General features: G+C 41.3%; 1 protein-coding gene across 1 annotated transcript in view; it reads left to right on the top strand.

Moving 5' to 3' along the window:
* Nucleotides 1-10,404: 10,404 nt before the first annotated feature.
* DCTD (dCMP deaminase) overlaps nucleotides 10,405-27,935 on the top strand; it is a 35,014-nt gene continuing 17,483 nt past the window's right edge. Inside the window, exons 1-3 of the mRNA XM_077815505.1 lie at nucleotides 10,405-10,637; nucleotides 17,070-17,181; nucleotides 21,274-21,409. Coding sequence (XP_077671631.1) covers nucleotides 10,597-10,637; nucleotides 17,070-17,181; nucleotides 21,274-21,409 — 289 coding nt within the window. The 5' untranslated portion in view covers nucleotides 10,405-10,596. The remainder of the gene's footprint in view (nucleotides 10,638-17,069; nucleotides 17,182-21,273; nucleotides 21,410-27,935) is intronic.

The raw sequence follows: 27,935 nt of genomic DNA, 5'->3' as shown, positions 1-27,935 counted from the left end.
TACTAACCAGATCAGACCCTGCATGCAAGATAAGCGAGCAAACATTCATCTTCCCCAGTTTGTGGATGTGAGATTGGTATCCAGACACCCAGAGTGAGGCAACAGTGTGCATGCCCAGAGGCAGAAACATAGGCACCAAGGGAACTTTTACCCTGAAAACTTAGGCTTTGAATGAGTTTAGGCATTTACAGGCTTTGGTGGGAGTTTTGTGGACCACAGTGGACCCTACAGCTGGGACTAAGGTACCTAAGTCTGGATTTAGATGCCCAGGTAAAAAAGTATTAGGCACTTACATATAAGTCCTGCTAAACTCTTCATCTGCATGTTGTCTTCTAGGAATGAATGTCACAGGTTAATTATGACTTCTGAAATGACTTCCTTTTGTCAGTATTAAATTTGTCTCCTTTTAATTTCAGTAGGTATCTCTTGTCCTTGCATTAGGAGAGAGGGTAAGTAGGTGCACCCAATTTACTTTCTCTGTATCATTTATTATTTTACATACCTCTATTATGGCATTACTTATTTATCTTCTCTCTAAAGTAAATAGTTCTTATCTTTTAGAATCTCCCCTCATATGGAAGCTTCTGATCACCTTTGTTGTCCTTCTTTCGGCTTTTTCCAATTCTACGGTGTACTTTTTGAGCTGGGATGTCCAAGAAAGGAATGCAGTATTTATGGGGATAATGTTCCATCAGTACTGTCAGGCTGTCTGGAGTGGTTCACGAATGTGGGTGCCAACTTCAGGGCAGACTGTTATTAACCAGGGTACAAACCCCAAGCTGGTTGCAGTGGCGCTGGAAGTTTTTAGAGTGCTGCAGCTGCACTCCCCTTTACCCCTGTCTGCACCGCTCACCATCCCCTAGATCTGGGGCCGGTGCAGGAGAATGGATAAGGGGGCTGAGGCTGGGGCCACAATGAGTATGGGGCTGGCAGCTGGGACCCTGGGACTGGGGCCGGCAGCCAGGCACGATGCTGACAGCAGAGCCCCCGGGCGTGGGGCCAGCAACCAGGACCCCATGCAAAACCTGGGGGTGCTGCAGCACCCCCCGCATGCCTAGTTCCCACACCTATGGCTGGTTGTGTGCTCTGTAATTAGATTTCCCCAACCAAGTATCAAGTGTGAAATCCTCAAGCACTATAACAGCTTTAACTTGGAGTCACATGCCCTTGGACATGCTGGTCTATCTTGCCACCCAGGCAAGCTTGCCTTTGTGAGAGATGGTCCCTTACACCAAAAATCATAACAATATTCAGTTCCAAAGGACTTACGCCAAGTTAATTGTACCTTAAATCTCTTACCAAAGACAACGCTTGTAGCCAAGCCTCTAATAACCTAACTAAAGGTTTATTTGCTAAGAAAAGAAATGAGAGTTATTTACAAGGTTAAAGCAGGTAACATACACACACAAATGAGTTACAATCTTAAATTGCAAAAGATGATAGTAGCTACTATATGTGCAAGCGCTACATGTCCTTTAGGGCTAACCCAAATTAAGCAGCTTGGGGATCCCTTACTTATGCTCAGAAATATTGCATTCTCTGAATTCTAAGCAGAATAGTGATGATAATTTCTCTTTAACGGGGATTTTTATTCCCTTCCCCCAGCACTCAAGCTGTGATGGGACAAGGGCTTGTGCAGGTACCCTCTTCACCGATGTGGGGCAAGCAATAAACATAGTCTTTTGCCCACTGATGTTGCACAATGGTTTGTCTAGTGTCTATATACCACCGCTTGTGGTAAACTAGTATTCCACACTTGGTAATGCTTCTCTCCTAACTGGGATTTTATGGGTTCAGCAAACACTTTTATAGTTACAAAGCAAATACTTAAATATTACCTTATAACATGGGGACAGATATTATAAGTAAAAGTAATACATGCAGCATCCTACAAGCATTTCATGAAGTCTAAACACTAAACACATTCTTATAACTCTAATGTCTATTTTAACAATACTAACACACAAGCAAGCCAGACTGGTTTCCAACTATGCATTTATCAGTGTTCAGTGAGGCCCAGGGGCCTTAGCATAACCTGGCACCTGCTCTGCCAACGTCACAATACCTCTCTTGGGGTTTCAAAGTAAGCTAGGAAATACAGAACACCACCCCCTCTATTCTTAAGTGTATCTTAATGCATCTCATTCTATAGATTCTCCTTCTCAGATAAAATTGTCAGAGGATTGGGTGTATGTGCAATTGTCCACTAGAGAGCAGGCTGAGACCAACAAACCCTTTTTATTTGTGTCTTAGCCAATTTTGAACCCAGGTGTTTCAGTGTAAATTGTTAGGACATTAAAGCACTGCACCGTCTAGCCTCCATTGTTAGTTTATAAATTGCTATCAAAGTTGATGGATATAGCTTGTGAAGCTTAGTGACCCAAGGTGGTAATAATAAAGTATTCTGGAACCTGGATAACATTTTATTCTGTCACTCCAGTTTTCTTGTTCTGGTGACATCAACTCATTTGTACTGGTTTACAGGGAATTTCTATATCCAGCTCTTTAGCCAGAGTCTCGGTTTCCTTACATTGCTCTTACTCTTTTCTGTCAGACTGAATTTCTTTCAGAAAAAAAATATTGCTTGATATTGATTCCAGTGCACTAGATAATTTCAGGTTCTCACACTGTAGTTCATCTGAAGCACTGCTCAATGTTTTCCAAAGGCTGAAAGCCTTTGTACAAAAGAGCAGTTCTTAAATCCTTTGAAAGATTCTTAAAATCCATTAAAAAGACCCTATGAATTGAAACACTTTCTATTGTTATTAAAATTGAACCATATCATAGGGAGTTGTATCAGCAAAACCAGCAAGTTTTCAAAAAAAGCCATAAAGCTTTTATGTTTTCTAGACTATTTCTTACTGTGCTTGTATAAAATGTTTAGCTTGTGTGGAGAAAAATATGTATCTGCAAAGACAAATGTACAGTGAAGACCTTTGGAGATTTCCTTGTTAGCTGCCTCTACAGATTCTTCAGGACTGTTGTTGCAACTATAAGGAATTTCTTGGTGGACTTGCCAGTAAATGACTAATGTCACATTTCAACTTCCCTCTGCTTCATCAATATTGAAAAATAAATTAATATTTTATGTTATTTTGATTGCTTTATTTTCCCCTGCAGCTCTAAACTGAGGGTAGCCTCAAAGCAAAAATAACTTCTATTAACTTCAACCCTTACAACCCTAATATTCCTCTCTAGTATTGGAGGGATAAGAGCAGAGAATAACCAGCTCATACCTCTCCTTCAACACTGCCCATAGGCCTACCTCACCTAAGTACTTTTCAAAAGTACCTAAAGTTCCCCCCTGAGGGCAGGCAACATCCTGCTTACTGACTTCATCACCCCTCCAGCTCCTTAGCACAGAGCTGCTCTGGGCTCCATGAAAGGATTCTCCACCTGTCCTGTCTAAAAGTTGCCCTTCCCTGCTGAATAAATGCTGCTTTAATTTATAATGATTTTAGAACTGTAATATCATTAACTCAATACCAACACAAACTGGAAAATAAAGAATAACATAATTACAGAGGAAGACACACCACATGGAAAATTTCAGCCCAGATGATTAAAGATTGGCAGCTAGAAGCAACTGAAAATAGGGTCTTACAATACAAAAGTGTGGGGCAATCTTAAGTATGATACCAGCTCTACCTATGATATAAATTAAGCCTACCAACAGCTACATTTTCTCCTTACATCTATAGGGTGAGCAGACAATTCCTGTTCCCTTTAAGCTAGGGTGTTAAATATATTGCTCATGGACCAGATCCAGCCCACTGTGCACCTTTGACACATCAAAGCAGCTTTCAGCTGTTCCTCTGTAGTTAGTTCAAAGAAGCTGAGAGAGACAGGGACAGAGCATGAGTGGGAGAAACAGAGAAAAGAGCTCATACCTCATACCTGATAGGGCACAAGTATCTGCTCCAAGCACAACAGCCATGGCTCAAAATGGGGGCTCCTTTTCAGCCTCTCCTGCTATGTCTCTGCCACCAACCTTGTAGCACTGGGCTCAGAGGAGCACTTACTCCTGTGGACCCCTACCACAGTAGGCTCAGGTGAGCACTTACTTCCCACTCCTCTTCTTCCCCTAGTTCCTGCCATCACAAGAAAACAGGATCCAGGATAAAAATGCCCCAAGTGTGAAAGGACTAGAGACACAGAGTGGTGGGAAGGGAAGGAGAAGACAAGAGGGTGAAAAGAATCCCAAAGGGGATGGGGTAGAATCTCAAAGGGAGTAGTGGGGAAGAGATAAAGAAGGGAAGAAATCCCAAAATGTAAGTGGGTGGGTGGGGAGAAAGAAAAATGCCCAAATTATTATGGGGAAAGGAAAACATCCGAGGTGGGGCTGGGAAGATGGGAAAGATGGAAAATTCACAAAGTGTTGGAAGGCAAGAGGGATACTGGTCATGGGAGGAGTGTACGGAGGGGTAACTTAATGAACAGAGGAAGGGAGATTGTATGAGTGTATTTCCTTTAAAAAAAAAAAAGGAAAGAAATCAATGTTTAACTTTGCTAACTAAAGAGGAGTATTCTGAAGTCATAGAAGACTCCAGAATTGGCCTCCTAACAGTGTTTTTTACTTCGGTCCACAGACTATAGCTGAAAGGGTAATTCAGCCCTCACCACAGAAACATTTTGATACCCCTATTTTAAGCCTTCTAGCTCTAAGGCTTACATACAGATACAACACAACTATTTTGTATAGCTTCTTTTATATAGAGAGTTGAGTATCATCAGCGTGATATCTAAGATTAAAGGTAGAGTTAAGATGACTGAAAGGGAGAGGTAGATAGAAAATAGCAGGAGACTAAGAATTAAGCCTTGTGGGACTCCATACAGGAGAAATTTTAGGCTTAGCACAGATAAGGAGGCATCACTGCAAACACAGAGGTTTGATAGGTATACTAAGAATGAAACTGTCAGGAGAATTGTTTGCAATAGCAATGGAAGCTGTCCCACAGGATGGAATGCTTTTCTGAGGTCAAGGAGAATAAGTAGATAGAAGGAAGTTACATCTGCAGAGAAAGGTCAATAACTATAAAAGGAAAACAGTTTCCCTGATATGGCCAAAGTAAACCCCAAATTGCTAATGCTCAAGGCTATTGATATGTGCTGGAAGAGACGAGAAAAGGCTATAAAGAATTTTGCAGAGAAAGGCAAGGTTAAAACTGAAGTGGTGGTAAGAGAGAATGTCATGGTCAGACCTGAAGAAGAGCTCTGTGTAAGTTCAAAAGCTTATCTGTTTCCCCAACAGAAGTTGGTCCAATAAAAGATATTATCTCACCCACCTTGTCTCTCTAATATCCTGAGATCAACTTGGCTACAACTCTGCATGGTTAAAGAACAGTTTTTAAGAAATTTATGGACAGTAGCAGATTTTAAAGCATTGGGAACAGGTACAGTACCAGACAATGGGAGTATGATAGGAAAGCAAGGAAAAGAGACACGAATTAACGATAAAAGATAAAGAGTCAAGAAAGTAGGTAATTTTCATAAAGGGCTGGATGATGTCAAACGTCCACAAAGAACAATGAAGGGTAAGGAGAGGAAAAAGAAGCTTATAAAAGCATGGGCAGGTATTGCAGGTGGAGGAGATATTCTCATGAAACAGGCAACTTTATACTGAAAACAGAAAACAAATTCCTGGGAAATGACTGGGATTGGCGTGTGGTGTGAGTGGGTGGAGAAGATAATGTTCTGGAAGAGAGGGGGCAAGTATTACCAGAACCATTGGAAATAAGAATCGAAGATTTACTTTGCAATCCAATGGTGTAAAAGGGTTGGCACACACCTCTCACAAGTGCCCCCTTCTGGTTGGGCATGTTTGCATTCTTTAGTTCTGGTAACCCCTTTTGGTGGTTCTCAGGCAGGTTTGTCAGTAACACAGCACTCTGGCCACACTGTCTCCGTGTTAACCAGCACAAACCCCTTTTGGGGTATATGGTCCACCAGGGCCTATTTCAGTACCCCTCTGGTGGTGTCTCTTTCTAGCCCTCCCTGAGCTGTGGTCTTTAAGTAGTCAAGCCCTGGTATGGGGCTGTATCCCCAGAGCTTCCTTCCTGGAGACACTATCTTCCTGAAGCCCTCCTCGGGCTCAGTCCCTACACAGTTCTAGCAACCAGCCAGGGGCTCCCTCAATGCTCCCCAGGCCCTGCTGCTTTTCAAGGCAGCCAGGCCTACAGTCCTTTCTTCTCCTGCTCTAAGCAACAACTGACTACTGTACTGTTCTGCAGCTCCTTTTATATGGCCCTCCTGGGCCCTGATTGGTTGCTTCCCCTGCAACCACTCTATCCTGCTTGGAGGACCTCACCACTGCTCCTTCCTTGGTATGGGTGTGACAGAACCCCGAGGCCTCTTACGGCCTAGTCCACCCCATCACAAATGGGCATCCTGGTTAAGTGTCTGACGAGAACATCCAGTTCCTGTGCTGGGCAAGGAGATGGAATCTGTGCTGTTGTCTTTTGAGGTACTGGTCTGTGCCCTTCAGTGCAGCTGGTCTGTGTAACGGGGGGACTTGAAGTGCAAAGAATAGTGTGGGTTTTCATGGAGACAAGTGATTAAAAGCAGAAACTGGTCAGGGCTGTAAATATTAACATATGAGCCAGAAGGAAGGAACGAGCAAATCCAGCTGGAGAATCTATTGGTATCAAAGCAATGAGTAGTGAGACAGGGTAATTTTCTGAGGAGCAAGGCAAAGGAGAGCATGTTCAACTGTAACCAGAGTAGTCAGTGTTGATGGGAATGGGCGACAGGGGATGGATCACTTGATGATTACCAGTTCTGTTCATTCCCTCTGAAGATCTGGCATTGGTCGCTGTTGAAAGACAGGATATTGGGCTACATGGACCTTTGGTCTGATCCAATATGGCCCATTGGCTGTTCTTATGATGGCATGAGTAAAATAAGCAAATTTTACTTGGGGGATGAGGAGAAATATTGTATGTCTATGGATATTCTTAAATGAGATGATAAACGAGACAAAGCGGTGACCGTCAAAAATGGAAAGTAAATTACAAGACATATAAAAAGATGTTATCAATATGCTCATTCAAGTCCCCAGTGATGGTGAAGTCTGCAAAAGAGACAACGATCAAGGAGAAGATATTAAAGAGTTTTCTCCTTCCCCCAAGGAGGAAGCTGGATTTAGGAGGCTGATATACCACAGAGATTCTGAGACTGGAAGACAGAGAATAAGATGTTCAAAAAGAGAAGAGATCTTGGAGGAGAGAGTAGAAAACTTGAATTCAGTGTTGGTCATACCTTCAATACCACCATCTTTACCCAAGCTGTTCAAAGAAGCAACATCTTGGGAACATAAGGAAGCAGTTTATGCAAGCTGGCAGCAGTCTGAGTATGGGAAAGAAATCACCTTTACAAGAAATAAATTAGCAAAAATAGTCCCATATCAATGTAGAAAATCCCAAGAATATGGCGAAAAATTAGCCATATTCCTGGGATTTCTCTACATTGATTCTTTTCTTGAGTAATTGATGAACAGTTGCCAAGTGGTTAAATATTTAGCATATGAGTCTTTTTTGCAGCTAACGGGCTTCTCCATTGCAAGGACATCTCAAACGTTTGTAATCCACTTGATAGATTAAGTGGCTAAATGTAATATTATGTATTGACATCTATACAAATGTGCTTGCAGTAGGCATTGCTAAAAACTCTTAAGAAAAAAGAAAAGAAAACTCAGGAGGAACTTAAACTCCGTCTTTATATGATAGGTTTTCTGAAATACTACACTTTTCTTCACTTTCTCCTTCTCTGGAACAAAAGAGAAATGAATGGTGAAACAGCTAAAATGTCAAATACATAGGCAACAAAAAGAGTGGGTGAAGTACTTACATGAGAGAGGTTTTGCTTGAACCCGTTTCTTCCAGAGCTCACGCCTACTTTAAAGGTAACTTTAAAGTACCATATTCCCGTGACGCTGTCAATTAGGGCTGAATGTCCCTGTTCTGCTGAAGGACTCAAACTTCTTTTGATAACAATGCCAGAGAAATTTCACTATTATATTTTAAAATATATTTTATTATAATTTTTGTCCTAAAATATCAGTTTTTATATTAAAACTGTCACAAAATAGTCTGAATAGTTATTTTACTAACTGTATCCATTTCTTTGTGGTTTTTTTAACATGATCCTGTTTGCAAAGTAAGAGATCAGATTTTTCTCTGTTATTTTTGGAATTTTATATATTATTCCTTGGCTGGAAAATGTAGTGGATGTAGACAGAGGGAATTGTTTGCAAAGGTACCTAATCATTTTAGATTATGAAAAATTCACTGGAGGGAGCACTACCACATTCTGGCTAAACAACAAAATACTGCAAGAAACAATTGCTAATAATTTTACTGAAATATATTATTTCTTCAGGGCACAGAAGAGAAAAAAATAATTTGTTGTATGTGCATAGCATAAAGAAATAAACTGCTTTTTAAATGTTAAATATTTATTATGGTTTATCTTCAGAACCATAAACTTTGCAAATAAGAAAAATAAGTCGGAAAAAAATCTAATTTAGAATGGATAATTGTAGCATTAATTCTCTGTTTTACACTTAGGGAAGGCACATATATGCATACAGATACCAGAAACTTGTTTAACTGCTAAATTATTCTCTGGAAAATAAGATTTATTCGGTAAGTGTTCTTTAACTTTCCATGACCAACCATAATCATGTCTTTCATTTCACCTTCAGGCTCCTGTTTTCCCTGCAGATAATTATTTCATTAATTTTCTTTTCCTTTTACATTTTTTTTGTTTCAGTTAACTATAATTTTGCAAAAACATTTTCTGTACATATGAAATTAACAGAGTTAGAAACATGATTATGTAGTCCTTGCTCAGACATTAAAGTAAATGGAAATTCTGCCTGAGTACAGGCTGCAGAACTGATCTCTTGTATGCCTGGCTACTGCATTGATGGACTCTTCAGGTTTACAAATGAACAGGAATATATATCTGAAATGAAACATCTTCCATCGTGTAGTTTCCCATGCTCAAAAATGATAAGTTGCTGATTCAGAACTCTAAAGAAGCTCTTTACATTTAAGAGATAAGGACCTCTGTTTTGAGCCTACTATAAGTGTCCACTTCTGCTCCCGTTGACTTCAATGGGAGCAGTATCAAACACTTAGGATTGGATTTTTGCCAGTTCTTTTGTATACTCTCTACTGCCTCCTCGCAGTCCTGTGCAGCAGACAGCCATAAGTGCAATTCGTTCTTGCACTCATTTGAGTGCCACGACTGCAGAACAAGTGCAGCTAGCTACCCTAACAGGATAGACAGGAAATTAGACCACGGAGAGCTGGGAGAGCTGGCCAGCCACAGAAGGGAGCACTTAACTAGTATTATATTATGCACTGGATCTTGAATCTTTAAACTTGCACTGTGTTAGACACTGTATATGTAGGTATACTCCAGTTGTCCGAATATCTTTTGAGACAGCCAAAACTTTTGACTAGGTGGTGGATAAATGCAATTCACTTTCTATATTAATTTCATATTCTGGGGACAAAAAATGAATTTTATATAACCTAATATTTTGATAATTGGGGTTTGACTAAATAAGATTTACTTGTAAAACATCTGCGTGGAATGCACATAGTGTGTGTGTGTCTATGCAAAGACCCAAGAGTAAGACGCAATATGTGACAGACCCTCAATGAGGAACACAAAAATTATTCATGCAAGAAACTTAAAATGCTGTTGGTTTAATCTCCTTAAATTTGTTAGTCTCTAAGGTGCCACAAGTCCTCCTTTTCTTTTTGTGGATACAGACTAACAGGGCTGCTACTCTGAAACCCTTCATTTAAACTATAACCCCAGTGCCATGGTTAGAGCCCTGCAAACTCGCGGATATCTGCTTTATATCCCTGGACCATTTCTGCAGATCACAGGATGCGGATCCAAATTTTGTATCCCCTCAGGGCTCCATCCATGGTCACTTACTCCTGATGTAAATAATTTCCAGCCACCGAGGGTGAGAATCCGAGATGTCCCTGGGAACGAGGGACATCTGCAAGCTGCGCATGGGTGTCCAAAGTCTGCCCTCCGCTCCCATGGCTTTTGTGGTGAGCAGAGCTATGGGCACTGGAGGGCAGACAAGATATTTTAATCATACGCTACTATTAAGGGGGGGGGTGCGGGGCTGCCTTTTCGGTGACTTCACATGCGGGTACCCCCAGGGGGCTGCCGGCACTTAGTCCGGGGCAGGGGACCACGCGGACATCCTGCCAGCAGCGGAGGCCCGGGGACCAGTTCCTCCTTCGCAGCCTCCCGCGCTGAACAGCCATGAACCGGAGCCGGGTCTGCGCCGCCTCACCTCCGTGGGACTACGGCTCCCAGCGTGCCATGCTGCGCGGGCCGCCCCGCCGAGCTGGGGCGTGGCATGCTGGGAGCTGCAGCCCCAGCCTCTGCCGTGCGCTCCCCGCCCGGCCACCGGCCCCCTGCCGGATCCCCGCGCGCGCCCCAACGCGATCGGCGGGGCGCGCTCACGCGGCGGGGGCGGGGCACAGCGGCTCCGCCCTCTCCTGCTTTGGCGCCAAAGAGCAGGGGCGCAGCGCGGGCAGCGGTGGAGTTGGCGTGAGCGAGATGAACGGGGATCAGCCCAGCTCCTGCGGCCAGCTCAACGGGTACAGCCCGCGGGCGCCCCCGGGCTCCATCCCGCAGGCGGGGGGGATTCGGCCCCGGCCGCGTGTCACCCTGGTTCCCGTGGCCGCCTCCACCCTCCCCGCCCCGGCTGCGCTCCTGCCCTGCCCGTGCTTTGCCGCGCCGGCTGAGGCGCACGCTGTGGAGCAGCCCCGGCCCCGGCGGGGTGACAGCAGCGCGGCGCGGGGTTCATTGCTGCTCTTCCACGGTGCAGGGAGGGAATCCACAGAAGGGGGGGCGGGGGCGGCTCAGGCAGCTGCTGGATGCCCCCTGGGCCGGGGGTGGGTGGGTGGATGGATGGTATGGAAAGGAGGACAGTGAGTGGGGGATTGGGACTGGCATCGTGGATAGGGCAGCGCACGGTACCACGGGCCGATGATGTGAAAGCTGTGCCGCAGGCCCCTTCAAATAGCAGCCGCCCTGTGCATTAGGGGTGAGGCCGGTTTAATAATGTGTCCATCGCGCTAGGGTCTAGGTGAGTGCTACGCACCAGCAGGGGGGGTTTAGCATCTTAGGCCTCAAGTTCAGATCCTCAGTGTCAGTGGATCCCTTCCGAATTAAATAAATTGAGTCCAAATGTAGTTTATTGCCAGTGCGAGAGTGTTCCCAAGTTCACATTTATTAGACTTGCTTTGCCAAATCTGATTTAAAGTCTTTCCTCATAAGAGGGCTTCTGCTTCTTCCCTTGAGTCTGTTCCACAACCTGTTAGATTTTACTGTCTGGAAGCTCTTTCTGTTATTTAGTCCAAATTTCCCCTGTCACTTATATCTAGTTATTTCTGGTTATATGCTACTTTGTTCCACTAAATAATCTGTCTCTTTGATGTTTACATCCTTCAGCTATATCTTTCTGAAAATATCTTAAAAAAGGCCTTTACTGTTCATGGATGCTACACTCCTCTTGGCAGGGGTTTGGATAGGTCCCATGTGAGGAGAGATTAAAGAGACTATTCATCTTGAAAAAGAGGAGACTAAGGGGGGATATGATAGAGGTTTATAAAATCCTGAGTGGTATGAAGAAAGTGAATAAGGAAAAGTTATTTACTTGTTCCCATAATATAAGAACTAGGGGCCACCAAATGAATGGTGGGCATCGTAATGGACAGCAGGTTTAAAACAAATAAAAGGAAGTTCTTCACACAGCTCACAGTCAACTTGTGGAATTCCTTGCCTAAGGACGTTGTGAAGGCTAGGACTTTAACAGGGTTTAAAAGAGAACTAGATAAATTCATGGAGGTTAAGTCCATAAATAGCTATCGCCATAATAGCAGGATGGGTACTGGATGGCAGACAGGATACTGGACTGGATGGACCTTTGGTATGACCCATTATGGCTGTTCTCATGTTTCCTGATAGTTTGTATTTGCTCCTGTGCCCTTGGCCAAAATTTCCATGCACAGACCCTTCCTGCAGCGTGCTAATTAATTGCTGCTCCCCAACCCAAGATATGGCAGTAAATCAGTGTAGCTGTTTGTATGAAAATACTACATATTTTGCAAGGTTGTTGAGATTAAATGTGTAATGTAAAAGTAACTTTACCATCACTGGTTATCCTCTAGACACTCTAAAAACTTCAAACCCCATTGAAAAATGGGTTTTAACATATCTTGATATAATAATTGTTTGGAGTTTTTTTAAATGGTTGCACACTCTAACTGGGGTAGGTTGTGGCAGAATGTATATACAGTCTTGTCCATCTGTGCCAGCTGTATTGCTTTATTATGACAACAATTCCAAGTTTCAGGCAAAGATTGGAGGATTCTGGGGTTACTTATCACAAGTAATCATTTTGAAAACTGTCACAAATTTGCCACGGTGATTGTATATTGGCTCTCTTGTGGACTTAAGCCCTTGTCCTGTAATTATCAGAGGGTAGCCGTGTTAGTCTGTATCCACAAAAACAACAAGGAGTCCGGTGGCACCTTAAAGACTAACAGATTTACTTGAGCATAAGCTTTTGTGGGTAAAAACCTCACTTCTTCCTTTTGTGGGTAAAAACCTTACTTCTTCAGACATCTGTGAATGCAAAATAGTGTGTGACTTGTGGAAACATTATTCACTCTTACAGAGTATTCAAGAGGGACTGATTATTGCCAAAAGGCCTGGAAATTGTAAACATAAACAGTATTATCTTCTGTAAAGATTTTGATTATAGCCAATCTTCTATGTGGGGGGTAACATTCAATTTTAAGGAATGCTCTTTATTCTTTGCTGGAAAATAGATATTTATATATATTTAAGTATCACCCCTCAATAACCATATGGGGGAGGGAAGAAAATCTAATTGAAATAAAGGAATCAACTAATTTTCTTGACTAGAGGCTATAAATAAAACAATTAGGGGTATGGGGAGGAAAGTTAATAGCCAGAGGTCAAGTCCACATGTTCCTTGTGCCTCTCGGGGAGGTGGAGCGCCACCCAAGTGTTATGCTATACAAAGCACACGGGATCTTATATAAGAGTGAAGGCAAATCCGCCATATTTATTGAAATTACAACAGTTAGCATATGTTTTTTCAGTCACACACAGATACACATCATGCAGAGAGTCTTGCCAGTTGGTTTTTATAGTTACCATTCTGTTGTAGCTCGAGTCAATCTGATGGCCAGTTAAATTGAACACAAGTGAGGAGCTGGGTTCTGTCGGTCACGATCGGATCCTCCGAGGTTTTGCAGGACTGAACCCAGAGTTCCATGGCAAAACACCCCATTTTTATAGTTGTAAATTCCCATTTGAGTCCATGCATTTTGAAATGTCATCCTGTAATCATTAGTCCTTAAGTGGTGTTAATCTTGGAGTTTTCTGCTGTTGTCATTTGATGGTTATTGTCAGGCTTCCCATTGTTATCTCCTATTTGTTGTCTCGCGGGGTGCCTGCCTCACCTCTGAGGTCATCAATGCTGCTAACATGTTTAGCCTCAGACAAAATGGATATATATGGTTTTCTCACCCCCCCCCAGCCCCCCCACACAAAGCCACTCTCCTGCTGGTAATTGCTTATCTAAAGTGACCACTCTCCTTACAATGTGTATGATAATAAAGGTGGGCCATTTCCAGCACAAATCCAGGGTTTAACAAGAACGTTTGGGGGAAGGGGGGAGGAAAAAACAAGGGGAAATAGGTTACCTTGCATAATAACTTAGCCACTCCCAGTCTCTATTCAAGCCTAAGTTAATTGTATCCAATTTGTAAATGAATTCCAATTCAACAGTTTCTCGCCGGAGTCTGGATTTGAAGTTTTTTTTGTTGTAATATAGCAACTTTCATGTCTGTAATCGCGTGACCAGAGAGATTGAAGTGTTCTCCGACTGGTTTATGAATGTTATAATTCTTGACATCTGATTTGTGTCCATTTACTCTTTTACGTAGAGACTGTCCAGTTTGACCAATGTACATGGCAGAGGGGCATTGCTGGCACATGATGGCATATATCACATTGGTGGATGTGCAGGTGAACAAGCCTCTGATAGTGTGGCTGGTGTTATTAGGCCCTGTGATGGTGTCCCCTGAATAGATGTGTGGGCACAGTTGGCAACGGGCTTTGTGGCAAGGATAGGTTCCTGGGTTAGTGGTTTTGTTGTGTGGTATGTGGTTGCTGGTGAGTATTTGCTTCAGGTTGGGGGGCTGTCCGTAGGCAAGGACTGGCCTGTCTCCCAAGATTTGTGAGAGTGTTGGGTCATCCTTCAGGATAGTTGTAGATCCTTCATAATGCGTTGGAGGGGTTTTAGTTGGGGGCTGAAGGTGACGGCTAGTGGCGTTCTGTTATTTTCTTTGTTGGGCCTGTCCTGTAGTAGGTGACTTCTGGGAACTCTTCTGGCTCTATCAATCTGTTTCTTCACTTCCGCAGGTGGGTATTGTAGTTGTAAGAATGCTTGATAGAGATCTTGTAGGTGTTTGTCTCTGTCTGAGGGATTGGAGCAAATGCGGTTGTATTGCAGAGCTTGGCTGTAGACGATGGATCGTGTGGTGTGGTCAGGGTGAAAGCTGGAGGCAAGTAGGTAGGAATAGCGGTCAGTAGGTTTCTGATATAGGGTGGTGTTTATGTGACCATCGTTTATTAGCACTGTAGTGTCCAGGAAGTGGATCTCTTGTGTGGACTGGACCAGGCTGAGGTTGATGGTGGGATGTAAATTGTTGAAATCATGGTGGAATTCCTCAAGGGCTTCTTTTCCATGGGTCCAGATGATGAAGATGTCATCAATATAGCGCAAGTATCCTAAAACAAAAGGATGACCATAATCAGTCATAAGGATTGTTCTGGTCAGACAATGAAGATAGAGGAAAAAACTACAAATATGAATAAGGCGGCCAGGGATCTAGGGCCCAGTTTTCCTCAGACTGTACTTTACAACTCCATTGACCTCAGTTTACTCTGGTTTGAGAGCAGAGCCAGGGTCATAGTCTATTTCAGGATTCTCCAGGGATTCTCCACTAAATCTTTCATAATTTCTTTCGTAAATTCTTCCTTCCTTGCTGTTAAATCTCCTTCCTAATGTACTTTTGTATGCAGAGGGCTCCTGACTCTGCATTGCTGTGAGGTGTCCTGCTGTCTGATGGGAGGCCATCAGCTGCTGAAAAGTGCCTCTGATGTCCTCTCTTGTAGGGCATTCTCCATTGTCTTGGAGCTCTTAACTAGATTCACAACTTTCTTCTCTTCCTATCCTTCTGATATTTTTAACTGGGATCCTTAGTAACAGCAACTCTAGATTAAAAAAGAAAAGAACTTTGTTCCTTTATGTTTTTACAGGTTATCTACCATGTTTTATATAGAATACTCTGTGGATGATTGGAGAACTGATGGGATTATGAGATAACAAGTGGGGTTTTTTTGTTTTTGTTTTTTGGGTTTTTTAAGTTCAGTTGGGAAAGGAAGAGTTTATGGTCAGTTTGTAGTTTCAAGCTCTTTCTGTTTTGACATGTCTGCTTAACTCAAATATGTTACAGCTGAGAGAAAATGTTTTTGTGAGAGATTCCTTGCACCCACTCCTTCAATTGTGGGATATGGAAGTACTCAGTACAGTTCTCCAGTCTTCCCAACAGTCCTTCAGCTAAAAATAGGGAAGATAAGATTTTTATATATTAAATTAAAAAGCAAGCAGGGGAAAAAACTACTACCTTTCAGCTGCCTTTATATATAAAAGGGTGTGGAGAAAGGAGCACAAATCCATTTTGCTCCTTTCACTTTTTTGCAGAAGAATTTACGAAAGAAATTATGAAAGATTTAGTGGAGAATCCTGAAATAGACTACGACCCTGGCTCTGCTCTCAAACCAGAGTAAACTGAGGTCAATGGAGTTGTAAAGTACAGTCTGAGGAAAATTGGGCCCTAGGTCCCTGGCCACCTTATTCATATTTGTAGTTTTTTCCTCTATCTTCATTGTCTGACCAGAACAATCCTTATGACTGATTATGGTCATCCTTTTGATAGGTAATAGTCTCTGTGTGGTGTGGTGGGGTGGATTGGGTTATGCAGATCAGTTCTCTTTCTGTGTTTTTTATTCTTTAATCTCAACATAACTTGATGCGTGGAAACTTTTTTTTTCCAGTTCAGGGAAGAGGGTGGAAGGCTTACTTTAAAGCTGGACACATGCTCCCACCATCCTAAATGCATCATTTAAAGCCCTATTTACCTGTTATGCTTGATGAGATCTGTTGACTGATATGTTAGGGAACAAGATGGGGGGTGGGGGTGGGACTGGCAGTTTGCAGCTGCTTCTGTGTGTGGCAGATTTGTTCTGCAGTGAGTGCATGATTGAACCATTTGTAACCTAAATGTACACACCAGGAATATTGCTTGTAGGTGTTGTAAGTGAAGGCAACTTATGGCTGTAGTGGCAGCAAGAGAGGTGTTTAACCACAAAGAGCGATTCCAAACACAGGTCTGCTTAAGTCTTTATTATTGGCCATAACAAATAGCCTGAATCAGATGTTTGCAATTAGAACAATGGACATGAGAGATTACATTGCCTGAGTGGAAAGAGTTTTGGTAAGACAGGAGTACGGAACATACCTTTTCTGAGAAATATGCAGGCAGTGGGATAGATAATACCTGGCATTGAACTATTCAGAGACTGAATTATTTCATCCAAAGCTGTAATTTATGATCGCCTTTTGTTTGAAGGGAAGTGTTGCTTATAGGTTCAGAGCAAAATACTGATATGCTTTACCATTAAACTTCTGATGTGAATCCATAACATTCAGGGACAGATTCTGCTGTTGGCTACAGTGGTGTAAATCCAGAGTAACTCCACTGAATTTTATATCCATGTAACCAGGAACAGAATCTGGTCCCCCAGTGTGTTTTGAAAGCAAGCAATAAAAGGACTTTACTTATCTCTTAAAAAAAAAAAAAAAAAAAAAATCAGGAAATGCAGCTATAGCCTCTTTATTGACTGCCTGTTTTATTTGATTTTTGTAGGTTTGGCAGTGAAATGCTCTGTAAAAAACGGGAGGACTATTTGGAATGGCCTGAATATTTTATGGCAGTAGCTTTCTTATCAGCACAAAGAAGCAAGGATCCAAATTCTCAGGTAAGAAAGCAGCATGCAGGAGTAATGTAGTATAGGTTGTATTGCACTATATGTCACACACCCAGTTTATATACAGTGGATTTTCATTAGAAGCTATTTCAGTATAGGGCTACCCAAGTTACAGCACAGTGGGCGCTTTTGCTACAGGAATTTTGTTCATGAGTTTGACCTCAGATATAGCTCTGTCGTTACTTACGTTACTATGAACTTTATCATCATGGTTGAAGAAGCTGAAGCCCTCCTATTGATACCATCTACACAGCCATGCATTAACCTCCAGAATGTACGTGTCGCTGCCTGGATCCTTTCTCTCAACTGAGAGCATGGATGAGAACACGTGCCCCCAACTCCTTCACCCTCACTCCCAGAGCCCACAGTAGTCGTCACTGCTGATCTGCTCAGGTCAGAACTGGTAGTATCATTAGTGCCCACGTGAATCATCAGCATGTGGTAATGGTCAGAAGAACCTCGGAAACCTTTCTGTATTTCTCAGATGCAGTCTCCAGGCAGACAGCACAGGTTCTAGGACATCATGTCAGGTTTGCAGATGGTTTTCTCCCATTCCCCTCAGAAGGGAGTCCCTGACAACCAACATTCTAAGCTGCCTCCTCTTGGGTCTGGTGTCTGTGAGCCTCCCTGCCTGGGGGACAGATGACATTTCCTCCTCAGCCATTTGGGTCTGGTCCTCACCGCCTGTTTCAGGTATTGCATACAAGTTCTTGACCAGAATGGATCGGGGACCTGGGTGGGGATGGAGCACTGTCTACTGTCTGAGGTGGCCAGCAGCCAATCTCTTTCCTGTAGAATAGCCTGTTCTCCTTCCTATTCTGGTGCCACTATAGTCGACTAGCATCCTTCATCCCATATGTTTCCACTTTTATCCTGTCAATGAAGTCCTCGTACTCCCAGATGCTAGGCAGAAGAGCCAGCCCCTCGTGCAGCTCTCTTACCTTCTTCCTGGGAGATTCCATCAACAGCGACCTCTCACACTGTGTGGTTCCTGAGCCTTGGTTTCGATAGCAGGCACATGCAAGCCACATATCCAGCAAGTCAAGACTAGGGCTTGGGTGGAAGCCTTGAGGATCAGGATGCCTGTCTGCCAGGGCTCTCACAGGTGCAGGCAGAGTAAGAGCTAGCAGTGGTATTGGCAACACACATTTTTTTTTCTCCCATTGCAAGGCCTTCCTTGTAGGGTATGTACATGTTAAGGAAAGAGGGACGGGGGAAAATGGGAATAAGTGTAGACAGTTTTGAGATAATTTGACAAAATTTGATGTTAGATGGTGTCAAGGTTCCTTCCCCACTCTGAACTCTAGGGTACAGATGTGGGGACCTGCATGAAAGATCCCCCTAAGCTTAATCTTACCAGCTTAGGTTAATACTTCCCAAGGTACAAACTTTGCCTTATCCTTGAACTGTATGCTGCCACCACCAAGCGTTTTAAACAAAGAACAGGGAAAGAGACCACTTGGGGACGTCTTCCCCCAAAATATCCCCCTAAGCCCTACACCCCCTTTCCTGGGGAAGGCTTGATAAGAATCCTCACCAATTTGCATAGGTGAACACAGACCCAAACCTTTGGATTTTAAGAACAATGAAAAATCAATCAGGTTCTGAAAAGAAGAATTTTAATTAAAGAAAAGATAAAAGAATCACCTCTGTAAAATCAGGATGGTAAATACCTTACAGGGTAATCAGATTCAAAACATAGAGAATCCCTCTAGGCAAAAACTTTAAGTTACAAAAAGACACACAACCAGGAATATACATTCCATCCAGCACAGCTTATTTTACCAGCCATTAAACAAAAGGAAATCTAATATATTTCTAGCTAGATTACTTACTAACTTAACAGGAATTGTAAGGCTGCATTCCTGATCTGTTCCCGGCAAAAGCATCACACACACAGACAGAACCCTTTGTTTCCCCCGCCCCCTCCAGATTTGAAAGTATCTTGTCCTCTCATCGGTCATTTTGGGTCAGGTGCCAGCGAGGTTACCTTAGCTTCTTAACCCTTTACAGGTGAAAGGGTTTTGCCTCTGGCCAGGAGGGATTTTATAGCACTGTATACAGAAAGGTGGTTACCCTTCCCTTTATATTTATGACAGATGGCTAGCTCAAATTTGTTTCCGTATCTAACTGAAGTTTCTTCTCCTCCTCTTTTACTCTTGGGTTGCATGGGTTTGGTGGTTTTTTTGCTCTGCACAGGACTCCTGACTAGTATTCCCACCCTTTGCCTTCTTCTATAGTCCTCCCTGGAACCTGCTGTTAACAGAACAGCTGAGAGAAAAGGGGGAAGATGAGAGAGTGAAATCCCAACAAAAATACAGAGATGAGAAGATGCCCAATAACCATCACTACTCAGTTACTTTTTTTTGTTTGTATCCCGGACCTCCTTACTCTGCTTAATGTTCTTTTTAGCCCCAAATCCTCAACTGGTCTTATCTAAGAGCTCATCTGTGTTTAACTTGCATAAAAATAACAAAATTGTTTTTAATTTGTACGTTTAGAGACTTGGGCTTAATCGAAATAGGACATTTTTTTATGCCAAAATAAGTCCAGCACGCACAGTTGGAGTGATATAATAAAAGATGAGAATTAAAACAGGTGTCTAGTATTTTGGTGCAAATTTGTGTGTAGAACAGACCTAAATCACTAGAACTAAACCGATTTATAACAGATTAGGATCGGTCCCTTAGGCTCTCTGCCTGCAATCTTACATGATTAAGGGTTTGTAGGACCAGGCCCTTCAATTGTAAGTTTTATGAAGTTTCTCTTGTCTGTAAACTGGCTTGCATACTCCTGGTGCATATATTAAATAATAGTAGAGCTGTCAATTAATTGCAGTTAAGGCAAGCGATTTAACTCAAAACAGATTAACTAGATTAAAAAAATAGTCACAATTAATTGTGGTTTTAATCACACTGTTAAACAATCATAGAATACCAATTTAAATTATAAATATTTCGGATGTTTTTCTACAATTTAAAATATTGATTTCGATTACAACACAGAATACATACAAAGTGTCCGGTGCTCACTTTATGTTTTATTACAAATATTTGCACTGTAAAAAAAACAAAAGAAATACTGTTTTTCAGTTCCTCATACAAGTACTGTAGTGCAAGCTCTATCATGAAAATGCAACTTACAAATGTAGATTTAAATTTTTTTTTAACCTAACTGCACTCAAAAAACAAAACCATGTAAAACTTTAGCATCTACAAGCCCATTCAGTCCTATTTCTCATTCAGCCAATCGCTAAGACTAACAAGTTTGTTTATATTTGTGGGAGATAATGTTGCCCGCTTCTTATTTACACTGTCACCTGAAAGTGAGAACAGGCATTAGCATGGCACTGTTGTAGCCAGCATTGCAAGGTATTTACATGCCAGATGTGCTAAACATTTATATGCCCTTTCATTCTTCAGCATAGGCGCTGAAGTTTTACATTGTTTTGTTTTTGAGTGCAATGTAAAACTTCAGCGCCTATGCTGAAGAATGAAAGGGCATATAAATGTTTAGCACATCTGGCATGTAAATACCTTGCAATGCTGGCTACAACAGTGCCATGCTAATGCCTGTTCTCACTTTCAGGTGACAGTGTAAATAAGAAGCGGGCAACATTATCTCCCACAAATATAAACAAACTTGTTAGTCTTAGCGATTGGCTGAATGAGAAATAGGACTGAATGGGCTTGTAGATGCTAAAGTTTTACATGGTTTTATTTTTGAGTGCAGTTAGGTTTAAAAAAAAAATCTACATTTGTCAGTTGCACTTTCACAATAAAAAGATTGCACTACAGTGCTTGTATGAAGTGAATTGAAAAATAGTATTTATCTTTTTTACAGTGTAAATATTTGTAATAAAAAATATTGTATTCTGTGCTGGAATTGAAATAAATATATTTGAAAATTATAGAAAAACATCCAAAAATATTTTACAATTGGTATTCTATTGTTCGACAGTGCAATTAAAACCGTGATTAATCATGACTATTTTTTAAATCTCATGAATAATTGCTGCTATTTTTTTTTTTTTTTTTAATTGTGTGACACCCATAAATGATAGTAAATCTCTGTTTTATATAGGTTGGTGCTTGCATTGTGAATTCAGAAAACAAGATTGTTGGAATTGGATATAATGGGATGCCTAATGGTTGCAGTGATGATTTGTTGCCCTGGACAAGAACAGCACAGAGTAAGCTAGACACAAAATATCCTTATGGTAAGGAACACTTTCTAAGCAAGGCTTCCTATGTGTTGCAAATTAGAGTATTCAGCATTTAAATATGAGAGTCCAAATGATGTCCCAGCATGGTAAATATTGATCCACTTCCCCTCAGCCTGGCTGACTTTAACAGATATGCAGGTAGTATACCACTATGAAATCACAGCTCTAGAAGTAGTGTTTATTAGCTCTCTTTCTGCAGAGCTGGTAGGAGGGGCAAACAGCATCATCTTGTATTTTACAACTTCCTAGTAATGCACTGATGGTGGGTTTGTTTTAATAAACGCTTAAGATTCTTAACAATTTTCCACATTACTAATTTTGACTCAGTAAAGTAAACAAGTCAACTAAACTTCCATTATTATAGCACATGGTTACAGTAGGTGTAAGTAGTGCTATTTTTCACATGTTCGTCTTTACAGTGTTTAATTGCCTCATCACATACTACTTTTTCCACTGCATGTTTTTCCCCCGCAGGCTTACAACTTGGGAGAACTTTCAGAAGGACAGCAAAAAGCACAAAGGCCACACCCTGTCAAATGTCAGGGCCCTGCTCTAAGTAAGGGGGCATTAGAATGTCTCAAAGAAAAGTTTCACCAGAATTTTGTAACTTAGGCAAAACAGTGTTTTCCCCCCTAACTTTGTTTGAAACAGCTGAACTAGTATGCCTGAAATCCCTCCCCCTTTTTTTTTATTTTTGGTGATCATGACAGTGTTTGTGTGTAAACTAAAACTTTCTCCTTTCATCCTTGGCTGCTTGCTGCTCCTCCTGACTCATTTGTTCAAATATGATAAAATCCCAGTGCTTGCTACATTACAATTCATCATTGTGGAGGTGCTTATCTCCATGTCACAAGCACTATATTGTAGTGTCACTAAATGAACTGGGTTGTATAGTGGTACAATCTGTACAATGAGAGATGGTAAAATTGGGATAATTTGTAGTTGCTTTACCTGATGGGTGGTGTGTGGATAAATATGTTAAAGGTTGCGAGGCACTCGGATACGATAGTGATTGTGGTGGAGCACCATAGTACCTGGATAATGTGTTGCAGTGATTCTTGAAGTTGGATACTATGAATCTCCTTTCAGTAGCCATGTCTTTAAACAGAGAAACATTTAGTGGTTTAATAGGGCCTGGGACTGCAAGCTGTTGGGTGCCCTCCACTCTTCCAGAGGAGGGTGTTCAGTATCCCACAGGGAGGCACTTTACCCTTCGGTCTTTTGCCAATTCAGGTGTTTGAGGCTCTCAGCCAGTGAATGCTTTTGTGTGTGTGTGTCAGTGAGAGTGGTTAGTCTTGAATGGCTGATTTATTAAGAGTTTGCTGAAAGCTGAACCTAAAGCTATATGTTCAGTACAACATGCAGAAGCTTCTTCATAATTAGATAAAACTTTTGCTTTCAACTGGGGTTGAAACTGAATGCCCTCTGGTGTGTGTTGTGTTTTTTTTTGTTTGTTTGTTTGTTTGTTTTTTTAAACAAATCTATGGATTTGATGACTTACTATGTCCTCTCACTTCAAACCTAAAGTACTCCATTTTTCTCACATCAGCATATGTCTTTATACTAATGCTTGTTGATTCATTCCCTTAAAGTCCTCTGTCTCCACAGTAATCTAGGAATATTTGTGTGACAAACAATTTAATTAGAGACAAAAAGACTTGCAAATATAGGAAACCTTTGAGCCATAATATAAAGAATAAATTGAGCAAACCTATTTTCAAATATTTACAGATTCAGATTTAATAAAATGTGCATGGTATAAAACACAAATGTGCATTCATTCCACTGTATGTGCTTTGTAAAATGAAACAAACTGTCTTTATGTTTGAAGTATCAGCATTATAATTTTGTTAGGGCGGATGGGCTCTTTTGTAAATAACCTCAGATACTAACCTCTGAAAAATATTTTAAGCAAGTGTTTTAAAAATATATAGTTAAGGGTTCATTATTTTCATAGAATCATAGGACTTGAAGGGACCTCAAGAGGTCTTCTAGTCCAGTCCCCTGCACTCAGGGCAGGACTAAGTATTGTCTAGACCATCCCTGACAGGTATTTGTCTAACTTGCTCTTAAAAATTTCCAATGACGGAGATTCTAAAACCTCTGTAGGCAATTTTTTCCCATGCTTAACTACCCTGACAGTTCGTTAGGAAGTTTTTCCTAATGTCCAACCTAAACCACCCTTGCTGCAATTTAAGCCCATTGCTTCTTGTCTGATCTCAGAGGTTAAAGAAAACAATTTTTCTCTCTCCTGCTTGTAACAACCTTTTATGTACTTGAAAACTGTTATGTCCTCCCTCAGCCTTCTTTTCTACAGACTAAACAAGCCCAATTTTTTCAATATTCCTCATAGGTCATGTTTTCTAGAGCTATAATCATTTTTGTTACTCTGCTCTGGACTTTCTCTAATTTGTCCACATCTTTCCTCAATTGTGGCGCCCTGAACTAGACACAATACTCCGCTTTAGGCCTAATTATTGTGGAGTAGAGTTCGATGAATTGCTTCTCAACACTCCTGCTAATACATCTGTCATAAATATAAAGGAAAGGGTAATCCCCTTTAAAATCCCTCCTGGCCAGAGGAAAAATCCTTTCACCTGTAAAGGGTTAAGAAGCTAAAGGTAACCTCGCTGGCACCTGTTCAAAATGACCAATGAGGAGACAAGATACTTTCAAAAGCTGGGAGGAGGGAGAAAAACAAAGGGTCTGTGTCTGTCTGTGTGATGCTTTTGCCGGGGACAGAACAGGAATGGAGTCTTAGAATTTAGTAAGTAATCTAGCTAGATATGCGTTAAATTATGATTTCTTTGAATGGCTGAGAAAATAGCTGTGCTGAATAGAATGAATGTTCCTGTCTGTGTGTCTTTTTTGTAACTTAAGGTTTTGCCTAGAGGGATTCTCTATGTTTTGAATCTAATTACCCTATAAGGTATTTACCATCCTGATTTTACAGAGGTGATTCTTTTTTACTTCTATTAAAAGTCTTCTTGTAAGAAAACTGAATGCTTTTTCATTGTTCTAAGATCAAGGGTTTGGGTCTGTGGTCACCTATGCAAATTGGTGAGGATTTTTACCAAACCTTCTTCAGGAAGTGGAGTGCAAGAGTTGGGAGGATTTTGGGGGGGAAAGACGTTTCCAAACTCCGTTTTTTCAGGAACCCAGATAAAGTTTGGTGGTGGCAGTGGAAGTCCAAGGACAAAGGGTAAAATAGTTTGTGCCTTTGAGAAATTTTAACCTAAGCTGGTAAAAGTAAGCATGCAGGTCCCCACATCTGTACCCTAGAGTTCAGAGTGGGGAAGGAACCTTGACAACATCCCAGAATGATGTTTGCGTGTTTTGTGTTTTTTTTTTTTGTTTGTTTGTTTTTTGCAACAGTGTTACACTGTTGACTAATGTTTAGCTTGTGATCCACTATGACCCCCAGATCCCCTAACAAGCTGACAAGGTAAAACCTGATTTGATGTTGTTAATTACATTTCTGTATTGACAACTGTAAGCATTCAAAAACTGTTAGCGCCACCTCCCTCTCTCTTTGCTGTGCCCAGTAATGAATTATTAAGAATTTATTTGCCTTCTGATTTTTTTGAACTTCTAGGGTACACTCAAGTTACATTTTCAAGCTTTTCTACAGAACCAGGAGAGCTAGAAACTTACTTTATTTTAATGAGAGCTGAGATTGTCACACATTCACAACTCCAGGAGCTGGGACTTTCAGGAAGCGCACCAAATATGACACTTGCTTTAAAACCACAAAAGTTGGCAATACATTCACTTAAGGTACATATAAGGATCACACAGTTCATAAACTCTCATACTGCCCAACTAACCACGTTGTTAATAAAAGGTTTCAGAGTAGCAGCCGTGTTAGTCTGACTGAATGCATCCGATGAAGTGAGCTGTAGCTCACGAAAGCTTATGCTCAAATAAATTGGTTAGTCTCTAAGATGCCACAAGTACTCCTTTTTTCTTTTTGTTGTTAATAAAGCAAGTGTTACTATTTAACTCTATTTTATAGTAAAACAAAAGTTTATAACATAATGCATTTTATGTATATACAGTTCCATTTCTAGTGCATAATATTTCAAAACACTTTAGTGTCTGTTTCAAAAGGTAATTGTTAATGCCTGGTAACATAGAAAAGTCAAACTTTGCACCAGATTTCCTTTGTGACTGCTACTTACTACGTGAAATTTTATAGTGATCTGTTATCAAACTTCTTGGTCAAGCAAGTAAACATAACGTATTAATGCTCATATGGTTCTTTTTATTAGTGTTGTTTGGGCCAAACACTTTTTTATTAGGTGGGAAGAGTAGTTTTGACATTACAATACACTGAGGACATTTTCATGGCAGGATAGAGGATATGCAGAAAGCAACAGGAATAGTGTGAAGAAAGGCCTCTTTTGTTTGATGTACTATAGGAAAGACTTTGGGTTAAATATTAGATCCTAACACTAGATCAGACCTTCAACATGGGACAATATGGTGCAAGGTGAAAGGAAGTAGAAATGTGATATGGTAGGCAATAAGATAGTAGTAAGAAATATATTCTTGCTAAAGAGTAGTGAGGTTAGTTTTCCCCCCCCACACACACACACACTTTTTTTTATTAAAGCATTCACAAATAGTCAACACTGTAGATAAGGTTCCAATGTTGGCTTCCATTCTGAAAAAGTGGCTCGGAAAATATTCTCCAAAGACTTGGTTAGCAGTAGAAATAACCATGTAATGAGAACTTAACATGTTTTTCTGACCCTGCTGTCGTGTACGGAGGGAGGGAAAGGATGGTGGAATTTTCCCCACAGGATATTGTAAAATTGGTAGCTCTAACAGTCTCAGTTTTGGAAACCTTATGTTGTATTATATACCTGTGCAGAATTCATATGAATAGAGGAGTTAATCTCTTATTGCTTGAAACTGGGATTTGTAATCCAATATGTATTGTTAATAATGGTGGACGTTCCCAGCCTGTTGGTATCAAGATGCTAGAAAACTAGGGAGAACTACTTACCTATTAACATAGGGTAGTCAGGACTCCTGGGTTCAATTTCTGGCTCTTCCACTGACATGTCACATGAAATTAAACCAGTCACATAGGTAAATTAAGGCACAGATAGGCTAACTGTGTATAAAGGGGGTAAACTGATACCACCTGAGAGGGATGCAGATCCTTTAAATCAATGCAATTTCAGATCAGCCAAAGCAAAATATTTTGCTCTAGCTCTTTCCTCGCTTTTTCAGTTGCTCAAGACTTTCTCAAACACATTGCTTTTGGAATGAAAGCTTTCTTGCTTGAGCTTCACCTAAATGAATATTTTTATTTTGACAGTTTTTGTAAAATCAGTTCAATCCCTTGAGTCTCTTTCTGTCTGTAGAAACAGATGAGGCAGTGTCATGAGCCTCTCCCTTGCTGCTGGGTGATTATAAGCAGTACCAGGACTTTCTCAGAAGGATTACAGAATCTCTTCAGATACCATCTGAGGTGGTTCAGGATCTCAAACATAAGCTCTTGGACATTCTGTAGGCTGTGGTTTTCTCTTGAGTGGCACTTATGATTTAACAAAGCCATAGTGGAGCCTACTAAAGCAATCTGACATACATCTGCCACTTGCACCCTATCCCCTAAGAGGGCTGAGAAGAGGTACTTTGTTCCTTTCAGAGGGGCAGAATATTTGTTTTCTCACCCAAACTCCTTAGTGATCTAGGTTGTTTGCACCAGCTCAAGCCTACTCCTCATAACAAGCTAGTCACCAGATCTTTCCCTCAAAGTGTCCCTTGTTATGGTGGAGATGGCATCATGCTCCATGACTCCCTTGTCATGAGATTGACTCCAGGCCTGTGTTCCCCAAAAAGGTTCAAACAACTGTAAAGGCCCTCCCCTTTTCAGTGAGGAAAACAGATGACTCCCTGCCTACGCTTAAGGACTCTTGGTCTACCCTCCGCTCTCTGGGGATATACATACTCACACACACACTCACTCACTCTCTCTCTCTGTACCCTGGAGAAAATATTCTAGGCCTCCTCTGAGGTTCCTCCCAGCACCTCTATCCATTTTTCCAGAAAAGGACTCCTGTGTGATAGGCACCCAGCCCAACTGGTCCCTTCTCTTCAGTCCCAGAAAGTCATTTTGATGAGATGCATCAGAACCGCCAACCGGTCTCCACACTGCTTATTGCCATCCCATTCAGTGGCTGCCTGGCACATTTTCTGCAATGAGGCACCTTATCATACTGGACAGATGGATCCTGGATATTATATCAAATGGGTTTATGTGAGAGTTACTGTCTGCCCCCTCCCTGTCCCTTTCCAGGAATCCCTCTCATTAGAGCAGGGGTAGGCAACCTATGGCACGCATGCCAAAGGCGGCACGAGCTGATTTTCAGTGGCACTCACACTGCCCGGGTCCCAGGGGGCTCTGCATTTTTATTTAATTTTAAATTAAGCTTCTTAAATATTTTTAAAACCTTATTTACTTTACATACAACAATAGTTCAGTTATATATTCTAGACTTATAGAAAG

This window comes from Eretmochelys imbricata, chromosome 4 (assembly GCF_965152235.1).
Source record: "Eretmochelys imbricata isolate rEreImb1 chromosome 4, rEreImb1.hap1, whole genome shotgun sequence".
In the NCBI taxonomy this organism is placed as follows: domain Eukaryota; kingdom Metazoa; phylum Chordata; order Testudines; family Cheloniidae; genus Eretmochelys; species Eretmochelys imbricata.
The sequence above is the reverse complement of the archived record's forward strand: the minus strand, read 5'-3'. Positions and strand labels throughout refer to the sequence as shown.